The sequence below is a fragment of the Ooceraea biroi genome, chromosome 1, assembly GCF_003672135.1.
Source record: "Ooceraea biroi isolate clonal line C1 chromosome 1, Obir_v5.4, whole genome shotgun sequence".
Classification (NCBI taxonomy): Eukaryota; Metazoa; Arthropoda; class Insecta; order Hymenoptera; family Formicidae; genus Ooceraea; species Ooceraea biroi.
In genome coordinates, this window is record NC_039506.1 from 1,459,004 (window position 1) to 1,471,455 (window position 12,452).

At 45.2% G+C, this 12,452-nt stretch overlaps 1 protein-coding gene across 1 annotated transcript; it reads left to right on the forward strand.

Moving 5' to 3' along the window:
• Window positions 1-9,184: 9,184 nt before the first annotated feature.
• LOC113563303 (protein TIS11-like) lies at window positions 9,185-11,985 on the forward strand. The gene is made up of 2 exons (XM_026974743.1): window positions 9,185-9,202; window positions 10,543-11,985. The coding sequence occupies exons 1-2, from the start codon at window positions 9,185-9,187 to the stop codon at window positions 11,725-11,727; spliced, it is 1,203 nt and encodes a 400-aa protein (XP_026830544.1). The 3' UTR covers window positions 11,728-11,985.
• Window positions 11,986-12,452: the final 467 nt, after the last annotated feature.

Consider the following 12,452-nt stretch of genomic DNA (forward strand, 5'->3'; position numbering starts at 1 on the left):
TCTGTTCAAACCGCGATATGGTGAAAACGCTTCCTGCGTGAAACGCGCGAGCCCGTATGCAACCGTTGCCGGGACGCGCAAGTGGAAAGTTCACGGAAAGCTGCTAGATCGCCGGGTGTTCCGCCGGTGAGAGCACTCGTGCGTTTCCACATCGAAAAGGAAAGTTCCGAGGGGTTGATGCAATTGTTATTCGTCGTTGTTTAGCCGCGGGATCTATCAGATTTCCGAAAGTTTTATCTTTTATCATCAGAGTACGTACACAAATCACGGAAATCGTACGAAATCGTATTAATTAAACCGCTACACTCGATCTAATTTTATTTCCGGTGATTACGTAATTTAATGTTGCCATCTTAGCTGATCTCAGCGTCAAGCTCGATGGAAAATAAAACCGAGTCGGCTATAGAAGCAAAGCTTTCTCGTTGAAAGAAGCATCATCGTCGAACGATCGATCGAACATGCTTTTTAGCGCAATTCCGCTCGCGGTGACTCACGCTCGCTCGCTCACTTCTGGCGAAAAGATCCGAAGCGGATTCATCACGCGCTTTCGCCGTTTCATTATTGTAATGCGCGCGAGAGAGAGAAAGATAATTGTGACTGTATGATCCTCGCTGTTGCTGCGCGTAATTCGCGTCTCCTTCTTCATGCGGCGCGTGTAACATGGTTACGCGTTCCAGCACGCCGTAACGTGTTATTACGTGCCGATTGTCCGCGCATAAATTATCACGCTCGATCCCCGAGTTTCCCAATCGTTTTCCCAATCGCGTTTCCACGCGCCTTCGATCCCAAAGACGCGTTTTTCCCCTGCCGCGACCGCGCGCGCGGCAGAAAGAAGAAATTAAAGTTCGCACACCGCGGCACTCTCGTACTTTCACTTTTCGCCATTGTATTGTACATGCGACACGCTCGCGCGCGGAATAATTACGCGCGTGCGAGTTGCATTGTTGCAGCGCCTTGCTGCGCTACGCGCACTTTGCTCTCGCGCGGCCTTACGCAGCGCAGCGGTTTCCGCGTGTGGTTTTGTGGCGATTCCCGCTATCGGGTCTGATTCATGTTGCCTTTGCACTGCCGTATCTCGATCGGGTGGTCGGTCGATCAGTCCCCATGCTCGCACCGTGCAAGGTTCACGGAGGAAGTAGAGTGGAAAGTCGCGCTTCTCGTATCGGCGAATGGCAAATCTCGGAAAGTTACTCAGAAAGTGTGCACCGTCGCGAAATAAACGTCGGAAAATAGACAAGCACGATTATAACTATAATAGAATTTAAAAAACCTTGCTCGATCGCCAGAATTCTTCTCCAGAATTTATTCTTTATGATGTATGTGATTGAAAGTGACTTCTGACCACTCTCACAAGTATAGAAGGCTGCGGGTCTAAAATTTGGCATGCACTCTCTCAAGCTGCAACGCGGATCGTTCTCACTCCTTATGCTTTATGCGCGAGGAGCTCATAAAAAAAACAACGCGGGAGAATTTCAAGGGGCGACACGCTCTTCTGGCCGGAAAGCGAAATGCTCGTCGGGACTCTCGCGTGTTTCTTTTTCCGTTCGTCGATGAGCAAGAGACGAGCAGGAAGCAAACGGCATGTAGAGCACGTCCACTGAGCGAAAGGGAGCGAGCAGGAAAAAGCAATCTATTTATTGTTCGAATGAAAGAAAGAAAGAGTACAATGGAATCACGTCATACTTGAGCACACAAACACCACGATTATACGTGTATAAATAAAATGTCTGAAAAAACATTACTATTGGGAATAATTACGGAAAATAAAATATAAAAATTATTAATGTAAAAAACATAAAATGCAAAAAATATCCCAAATACAGATAAATCTAGATAAAACAGAGCAATGCAAGACTGATGGGTGAAATAAATGTCCCTGAAAAATATATCGAATACTTTTTCGGCCGGTTATGAAAGCGCGAGGCCCTTCGTGCGAAGGACAGGCAGCTGGCGATCGGTTCTAAGCTGGACAAACGGGTAATTAGGATAATTAGGAGTCCCGACGACGCGCTACACCGAGCCAAGCCGCGATTACGTAAGAATCAGTGCGCGAAGCGCCGCTTTTCCATTCAGTTGGTCGACCGGCCGGCGCCAGCTCGTTCTTCAGCTGGTCTCTCTCTTTCTCCCTCCCTCGCGGTTCTTCGTGCACCGTCGTTCTCTCGTTACTTTCACCTTTGACCTTCAGGAACGACGTTCTTAACCCGTGAATACGCATGCGGTTCCCTCTAACACGAGGCAACCGAATGCGGTCGCGTTTTCTTTTTCCAGTTGGGAGAAACAATTAAAATACAATAATCTTAATTAAGCACTGTGCGTTTCCGGCTTTTAACCTCGCTATTACTTTCCAACTCACGATTTACTGTAGTCATGCAGCCGAGTAGCGTAAACCCATGAGAAAAGCGAGCAGTTCTCGTTAACGATCGATATTATTGGGTCGTCCGGAAAGTTCGTGCCGATTTTTAATAGATGGCGTTGGAACATGTCTGAATATATCAATGTTATTGAAAACATACGATTTATATACATATGCTTAAAGGTGACATTTCAACGCATCTTTAGGAAAAAAGTTGTTTCAGATAAATTGATTCGTGTCAGTTTTGTACTCTTTTGAAGATGGAAGAAAACAAAGAACATTTTAGACACTTGATACTTTTCTATTACCGGAAAGGCAAAAATGCCTCACAAGCAACAAATTCGATATGTTCTGTTTACGGAGAAGGCGCTTTAGCTGAAAGAACCGTACGTAAGTGGTTCGCTAAATTTAGAGCTGGTGATTTTAACCTTAAGGACCAAGAACGCTCGGGCAGACCCTCTACTACTGATGATGACCAAATCAAGACACTGATCGAGAATAACCCGCGCTACACGACACGTGAATTGGCAGAGATACTGAAAATATCGAAAACCACTGTCCACGATCATGTAGTGAAGCTTGGTTACGTAAGTCGCTATGGTGTATGGGTTCCGCATAATTTGGCCGAAAAAATTTAATGGATCGCATTTCCATCTGCGACTCGCTGTACAAGCGTAACGAAAACGTACCATTTTGAAGCAATTAGTGACGGGTGACGAAAAATGGATCATTTACAACAATGTAGAACGAAAAAGATCCTGGGGTAAGCGAAATGAACCAGCATTAACCACTCCGAAAGCCGGCCTTCATCCAAAAAAAGTCATGCTCTGTGTCTGGTGGGATTGGAAAGGAATCCTATATTATGAGCTCCTACCACACAACCAAACGATAAATGCAGATAAGTACTGCTCGCGACTGGACGAATTAAAGACAGCGATTCAGGAAAAACGTCCAGAATTAGCCAATAGGAAGGGCGTCGTGTTCCATCAGGACAATGCCAGACCTCATGTTTCTTTGACTACCCGACAAAAATTGTTGGAGTTTGGCTGGGATGTGCCACCTCACCCACCGTATTCACCAGACATTGCACCTTCAGACTTTCACTTATTTAGGTCTTTGCAAAATTCTCTTAGCGGCAAGAACTTCAACTCTTTGATCGACATAAAAAACCACCTTGAGGAGTTTTTCGCCGAGAAACCTAAGAAGTTCTGGGAGAATGGAATCTTCCAGTTGCGTGAAAGATGGACAAAGGTTGTGAAACAAAACGGTGCATACATAAGTCAATAAATATTTATCGACATAAAAAAATGTTGCCTTTGAATTTTCCTTCAAAATCGGCACGAACTTTCCGGACGACCCAATATAAACGAAATAATGTTTGCAGTATCCTCAACGTTCGCGAGATATGAAATTGTTACATCTCTTTATTATCGCGGTGCTGCCTTATCATGAAAAATACTCAAGTTGGGTTACTTGGGTTCCTCGCTTCGAGGTGTACCACAGCCAGAAAGATTGGTTTGTGCTGTTTGTGCCGGTGCTAACCGCGATGTGGTTTAAACAAATAATCAGTATTACTTCCAGCAGTTTAACACACGAACGCACTTTCACCGTCGGCCGACCTTGGGTGTCGACATTACGAACCCTTCGGGTTGGCGACGCGCGTTTTTCTCTTCGTTAGAGAAAAGTGAAAGCGCGCAACCGCATCTTCGCTTTTCATCCAAAGACGCCGCGATCGATGTCCCGTGCATCTCTCTGGATCGCAAGTCGGCGATCTGTTCTACTGTATTGTTCTTAATTTATGCACGACGCTAACTGCCAAGTGCCTCCACGCTGACGGCTCACCTTCGACCTATCAGACGTGCCTGATCTCTCCAAGTGGCACGTGTCACTCTCGCGCGAAGGAGCCGCGCAACCACGTCGACGCGTGCCGTTATTAACTTCTCTCTCGAAATGCAGTTTCGACATACCCGCGGTTATGACATTTCTATAGTTATTGACCCGCACACGTGTACATGCGAAGTAATCAGACTCCGCGGCGTAATGGAGGAACTTGCAGCCACGTCAATCTGTAATTGCGTTGACGAGTAGAATGAAGAATTTTTTTTATTTGGTCGCCTTGCAGATGATGAAGCTTGTTTAATGAAGAAGAAGTATCATTATCGATCGGAGCGAATAAAGTTTTATCTTCTTTGACGTTATGACGAGAGCTCTTTATTTCTGATGGAAGCTTGCATCGGTCCAAGTTCGAGGTGCAACGTTCACAATTGATCATAAATGAGATACAAATCCGTATCAAGTGCGGCCTATCGTAACTGTTGGGCTTTCCAGAAATCACTTACGTCACTTTTGGAGTAAGAGGGTCATAATGTTAACGTGTATAATGCACGAATCCTTCGCGGTAATTATTCTTTATTGTCCGTCGTAATAGCGTAAACATCACCGTAAGAATGACGACACGGTACGCGTTATCGCTTTCTATTTACCGTGCTATCGAGGCGCACGAGTCGTCTTACCTCCGTCGAAAACCTCCGCGGCCACTGTTGTAAAGATAAAGGCACGTTTATTGCATTAAATGCGCATGAATCACACGCGCGTCCAGCGTATCGCGAGCCTCGCGCATCACGCCATTTTTGCAAAGCTGATGTGCCCCGCAATTTCCTCCAACTAGTCGGATCGATATCTGTCAGCGGACACTGTTAAGTAATCCTCATTGTCCGATGTTTGATACGCAGAATGTAGAGCGCGCGACATGAATAGTCAACTCGAAATGTAATAGGGTAAATGAGACGGAATTGACAGCGTCTGAAGTCGAGCGCACCGCTGCCTGATTGGATATGCATCCATTAACGTTTGCAGATAAGAAGAATGTGTACGGTGATAAGAATGGGACTAAACATATATTAAGACCACGAATATACAAACATACGTGAAGGATATTTTTATAGTTCTAAATGGACTGCGAGAGATTTCTAAAAAAAATAGTTTTCTAGGTCTAGAGAAGTATGATAGTGTAAGATCTGGAAAGATAGTCGAGACTGACAGGTCGTATAGAGGATCGGAATGCAAACAAGTTGATCACAACAATAGGAGTATTGGCCGTACAGCCTAAGACCTAGGCGTGTGAACCAGGGATCCCGGAGAGTTCGAGTTCAAATCTAAGGCAGTCTCCTAGTTATTTTTCGCCTCTTACAATTCAGAAGTGGGATAAAATCCGCTACCCCTCGAAGACAGTTGAGATTCATCCGCTACCCCTCGGAGAGGAGGGAGTTGAGAAGCAGCTGGTCGGTAGTGAAGCCTGAACATGGAGATTGGGAAGGACTCAGAGGAGTGAACCAACATGGAGATTGGGAAGGACTCAGAGGAGTGAACCAACATGGAGATTGGGAAGGACTCAGAGGAGTGAACCAACATGGAGATTGGGAAGGACTCAGAGGAGTGAACCAACATGGAGATTGGGAAGGACTCAGAAGAGTGAACCAAAAATGGAGGGACTTAGAAGAGTGAACCAAAAATGGAGGTTGGGAGGGACTCAAGTGGAGTGAACCGACGATTTGGAGACATTCGGGGACGAATGTAATGTCAGGCTGGCCGAGCTGTAAGATCTGGAAAGATAGTCGAGACTGACAGGTCGTATAGAGGATCAGAATGAAAACAAGTTGATCACAACAGTAGGAGTATTGGCCGTACAGCCTAAGACCTAGGCGTGTGAACCAGGGATCCCGGAGAGTTCGAGTTCAAATCTAAGGCAGTCTCCTAGTTATTTTTCGCCTCTTACAATAGGAAATTATTTCGCAAAACTGTCTTCGAAAGAAAAGTTAAGAAAGAAACGAGAGCGACTAATATTAAGCTGCAGTTTACATAATCTCAAGGAACAGTATCAATGACATTTCGTGAGAAGAAGAGAGGTGAATGTGCACTCTTATCTCGCGTTTTACTCTTCTACTCATGGGAATATCTGGTCCAGTTAAGTAACGTTGCTTTGTGTTCTCGCGTCTTCCTAGTATCTTAATCCGGATTTAAAAATAGACGCCGTTTTCATCGGCGCATCACGTTTTGCCAACGAAATGGGTGAATGAAACGCCACGTGTCTGTTGTGACGTGCGTAGAAATTAGCTTCGCACGTGGATCGCCGAATAAATGGAAACGTAGCTCACTCCAGGCTTTTTCGGGACGAAGCTAACTCGCGGCTCACGCTGATTCATCGACGACGTAAAGGAAACGCCGTTCGTAATTGTACGTCGTTGCCAACTTCGTAGGACTGCAACCACTGCAGGGAAAAACCAACCGGTTTATTTTTTCTATTACTGTTATAAGCTTTTTTTCTTTCACCGTGTGGTGTTGTGGATACACTGTCAAAAGCGTATGTTAGGGACGTTAGCAAACAGAGCTCGCATGCATTCTGGGATAATTTGTAAATCAACGTTTCTTTTTTCCTTTTGGAATAAACAAATAATTTACTGATATCGCATGTATTTTCATGAATTTAATTTATACATGGGTTTTTTAAGAAATTTTACTTTGTTATTTATTATTCACTCTCTAAACATTTAAGCTACAGATATTTTTGTATTAATGAATAAAATACGGATTTAATAACATACTACTTGAAATTTAAATCGGAATTTTTGCACGAAAAAACGTCACTGTGTGCGCTTGTGATAATGTACGCTTGCTTTGATACACTTGTTACAATATCTTATCCTTCGAGTGCGCAAGAATTCGCTCATTCAGAAATTCGTAGAAGACTGATTAATTATTCCATGTAGAACAGAGCGATGATTCGACATGACTCGTACCGTGACTCGCGCTAAAAATACTCGTTTGATGACTTAATGATTGTCATAACTAACATTTCTTTTGTATAATTGCGCACTGCGTTATGACCGATAATTTGTATTCGCGGTACAACGACTTTGTATCATTTTTTTATCACGCTACATTAACTTTGCGCGACTGTTTGCTCTTAACAAGAAGCACAGAGACAACAGATCTTTGTTTAATGCGGCTGAGGTGCAGGTCGACTAATGCGAATTGACTAATACGAATTATCTGATATCGCGATCGATCAATCGCCCGCGGCGAGTTCCTTGATCTGCGACGCGAATCTGACATCTGACCGATACGCAGCGATGGGCGCCACGTCCCGGAGACAAATAACATCCTTTCGGGGAAGGCGAATCGGCGCGATTAGATACGCGATATATTCTTGTCAGCGCGAGTGCGGCGCGAAGATTTATGCATACGTAATCATGCGTACGCGACACGCATGAGCGATAAGGCACGCGTATGTGTGTGTGGGCGCGCGCGCGCGCGTGTGTGTGTGTATTTGCACGTATGTGCATACGTACGCGCGAGTGATTATTCCGACGATCGTGCGTTATGATAAACGCACACTTTAACGTGCGGAGGCTACGGGAATAATTATGAGAAAGAGTGTGCGGATGTACGTATACGCGCTCGCACATGCAACAGCCGAACAAACAAGCTCGCTCTCTGGTAACACGTATGCGCACGTGCTCGTGGAAATTTCCAGCCTCTCGCGAATCCTCCCGCGCGCTCGCGCGGAGTCTCACGCTCGAGAACGGAGAACGCACGACTTTTTCCGTAAGCGTAAAAAAGTACGCGATCGACGGTCGACCGCGATGAGGTTTTGTGGTTTCCAATGAGGCGGGATGAGAAACTGTTCAGAGATAGCGGCTCCTCCTTCTCTGCGTCTCTTTCCCGTTTGACGTCTCGATCGAATATATAATATTTGTCGTGCAGTTTGTGGCAGTCTTGTCTCGTTTATTGGAGCGGCAATAAACCGTTCGGTTGTCGACTGTAAACAGCGAAGGCAGAGCGAGACGATAAGGAGGGACTTGTGAACTGATGATATCGATACACGCTAATAGCGTTTGTTACCAAGATAATTACTGTACTGCACTTTTTCAAACCGTTTTTGAACTAACAATAATTAAATTTATCTGTTACATACTGTATCTATTGTCTTTGAGAAAACTAGATGAGTTACTAGGTCTTATTTTATAGTTAACTCAGGAGAGACAGAGTGTACACAACGTAAGATTTATCAGTAAACAGAGTTAGTTACATTTCTTTCATTGTGGAATCAAAATCAAATAACAAGGAAAAAGATAAGGAAAAGGAGGTTTTAATTTTACGGTTTTAGTAGCATTTATTACAAAATCTGATAATCATAAAATCATACTGTACGAGTAGATAGGCATTCTTGTGCTGCTCGTTTTATTTTTCCACGGTATCTTACCATCGATGTTTCATTTTAATTGCATCGCAGCACTGAAGGGACTATTTTTCAAGTTGACCATTCCCCGATCCTGTAACGAAATTGTGATAATCAATCGCAGCTATCGATCGTCACAACGCGATACACAAAGATTAAGAGCTCGGCCAGTTCTCGCACCGTTATCTCCGCGATAACATCTAAGCATCGTCTACGTCCCGAGGGCGTTTATTATTACGCACGGTGATAATTATTGCGTTGCTCGTAGGCGTAGGAGACATCGTACGTAAGGCTCTTCTGTAAATTAATGACATCGATTGAACAACAAAAATGCATCCTAATGGATTCCTTCGCCCCGTTCGAGAACGTAAAAGATTTAGGAAACCTGATGCCAACCTCGACGACTCGTTGACTTGTTTGATCGGTTATTTATCGCTACGTGAATTTCGCGCGCGTCACGTCTCGCTCAAATTATTTCTCAGTCAAGTTACACGCGTAATTATTGTACTCGTCTGTTATACGTGACTTATCGCATCATTACCTCACAGTATTGTGTAAATGTTGAGAAAAAAATTATTAACATACGAACACTCATGTTGTTGATAGGCGATGTAACCGATATTCGTGCTTCCTGAAATTTTCCATACATTGTAATTACACGATTGTCGTTTTTCAACGTTTCCTGCTGTTTGCTTAATTACAACCCAAGTCAAAGATTTAATTTCGCGTTTCTTTAATTCCATCATGTGCGCTAATTTTATCCTTTGAAACGCGCGTTACATCATGCGATAAATTTAAAGCACCTTAGAGAGCCGCATAAAGCCGGCGCCACATGCGATAATTTATGCTAATGCTTCTTTTTCCGAGGAGATATGTCTCGTGCGATGAATCAGAACGACCCACTCGGACACGACTCTTGGAAGCATACTATTGCTCGATGATATCTTGGTGATTCGGATCATCGAGAGGAAGCTATTCACAATTTCGGGAAACGGGACGCGCGAGACTTTCCATCGACGCTTCGCGCATCTTCTGAATAATCGCCGAATTACTCGATAAAATGAATTCGGATATCCCGATATTTATATTTCTTGGATGCGTATTTTTCGATGTCATTCGATTCGTCATCAATAGCGGAACACGTCTGTCAAGATCACGCTCAAAAGTACAGTAGAGACGTTTCAAGCGCTGCTTCACGACTTGAGGGATCAGGATCAAATGAGATGGAAATAAAACTCTGGGCATTTACGGTCGCCCGTTCAGCAGGGCAATGCATCTTCGAAATTCACCGAATCTGATCACGCGCCAACGTAACGACAGAAAGAAACCGTTAGATTAGAAAGTTCATGAGATCTTTTGTGGAACAAATTGTTGCAATCGCGGTTGAAGTGGTGTCACTCGAGATACACTGGTGATTATATGCGTGACTCTACTTATTCTCTATTTTTTTGTTCCACTATCTCAGCGAAGAGAGATAAAGTCTTGATTATAGATTTATAAATGAGATCTTATATTGATTCTTTGATATCGACGTTGTTTGTGTGCTGCGAGCTCATTTCAGTGCATGAAACTATGTTGCTGCTCTTAGATAAAGACTTCAATTGCGATAATAAACTCGCGACACGCTATTGTGATATTATGTAATATATAAAATCATATTGACTATTAGACCTATTTCTACAAAGTAATATCTAACTTTTTCTTCCATGAACGGCAACTAAATATTTGAGTCTTCCATCATCGATTCGTTCGATACGCTATCTCGGTAAACGATGACATTGCGAAATTGCTAAGCTATCATCCGCGTCACTGTCTCTAGGATCGGAGTGGACTCGGCGACACGGAGTCCACTCCATCCGATAATGCGTCCATCGTCGCGACGCGCGAACAAATAATCGCAATTTTAGTTAGAACAATTTGATTGAACCGAACGCTCTTTTTCTGATTACAGAACACAGCCTCGAAGGCGAAAGAACTACCATCAAACTCGACGACATCGAACACCGTGAACGGTACTGGTTCCGGCAGCAATATCGGCAACGGACATATACCCCTAAAGCGCAGCTATACCTCCCTAATGACTACGCTTATCGAGCACCATCGTAAATTGGATCGCAGCGTCAGCGAGCCTACGTCACGCTATAAGACGGAGCTTTGCCGACCGTATGAGGAGAACGGCTCATGCAAGTATGGCGACAAATGCCAGTTCGCGCACGGTTACAGCGAGCTGCGCAACCTCGCCCGCCACCCTAAGTACAAGACCGAATTATGCCGCACCTTCCACACGATTGGCTTCTGCCCGTATGGCCCGCGCTGCCACTTCATCCACAACTTTGAGGAGGCGCGCATACACAATCAAAAAGTGAGCGCTCAGCTGGGCTCAACACAGCCGAACCTGGTCAGCCTGAACCCGCTGATGAGCGCGGCGGCTGCCGTGGCTGCCACGTCCGGCAATGCCGCCGCTAATGTCACGAACAATGGCGCAGCCATCAATCCCGTTAACTTGTTCGAGCATCTCACAGCGTCGTCGCACGTGGCCGTAGCCGCCGCCGCTGCAGCAACTACTACTTCCGGTCTCATGAGGACAAACTCGCTGAGCCTCGGCAGCAGCGGCGCGAACGGCTACAGCCAGCCGCCGTTGCTGCGAACAAACTCGTTGAGTCTGGCCACGAGCCATCATCATGCGATGCATCATCATCAACACCAGCAGCACCATCACCACCATCATCAGATGAATGCCGTGAATTCAGTGATCGGCGCGACGAAGCCGAAACCGCTCAACCTCAGTCCAACCTTCTCCCTCGGTAGCGCTGCTGACTCGGTCTCGCCGTCCTCTAGCTTGAGCCAGTCGCCGACGAACTCGATGGCGAGCTTCTTCAGCGACGACTGCAGCCAGCAGACGGCATCCTGCACGAATCTACCAACCACGCCGTTCAGTTTCTCACGCCAGGACTTTGGGCTGCTCGCTACGAGACAGAGTCCGAGTCCGCGCAACAACAGTGTGTGCAGTCCGCTTGGCTCTGACGAGGTGACGCCCAGGACACCCTCGCCGTTGTCGCCTAACGCAGAGACCAGACTGCCGGTGTTCAACAGGATCAGCAGCACCCTGAGCGATCTTGAGAACCTCAAGATCTAGAGCAGAGTCCTCGGGTGAACAGCGTGGAAGGGGCCGGGCAATCGATGACGACTGATCCCGTTGCTCCTGGGATTGGCAGAGAGGCGGGATAGAAAGAAAGAGTGTAGCGGAATTGTGGTAGAAGAGCAACATGAATCGAGGTGACGAAGATAGTTTCCGCGCGGCATTGGAGGTATAAAATGCGTCTTCTTTCTCTTTCGCACACGAAGAGTTCGCGTGACTTGGTGTCCCTTTGTCCATCGGTTTTCTGAAAAAGTGCTGCTTTCCGAAGCACACGTCAGGTTTCTCCGCACTCTTTTGAACGATTATCTTTTTTCCCTTTTTTATATACTATTACTATTATAATCATCATATGTATCATTTCATTATATATTATTATCATATTATTATTATTATTATCTTATAATATTTTACTATTACTGATATACTTGTGTCATCGTTTATTTTTTTCTTTTCTTGCTCTTCTTTCTCATAATCTATCATTAGGCGCGAGTTTAGCGATAAAGTAAGATCAGCCCGGAAGTCTCAGCTTACTCGTTTGGGACGTTGACAGAAACGAGAGACAAAGTAGCAGGGATAGGGTTTTCAGGAGGCGACCGAGGATACCGATTGCAAGTTTGTTCCAAAACATTTCTATCGCGCAAGTCGTTCATTGATCTCACTTGGCGGGTCCTCGTTACGTCTCTTCCCTCTGATTCTCGACTTCCGTCGTCTCTCGTTATCAG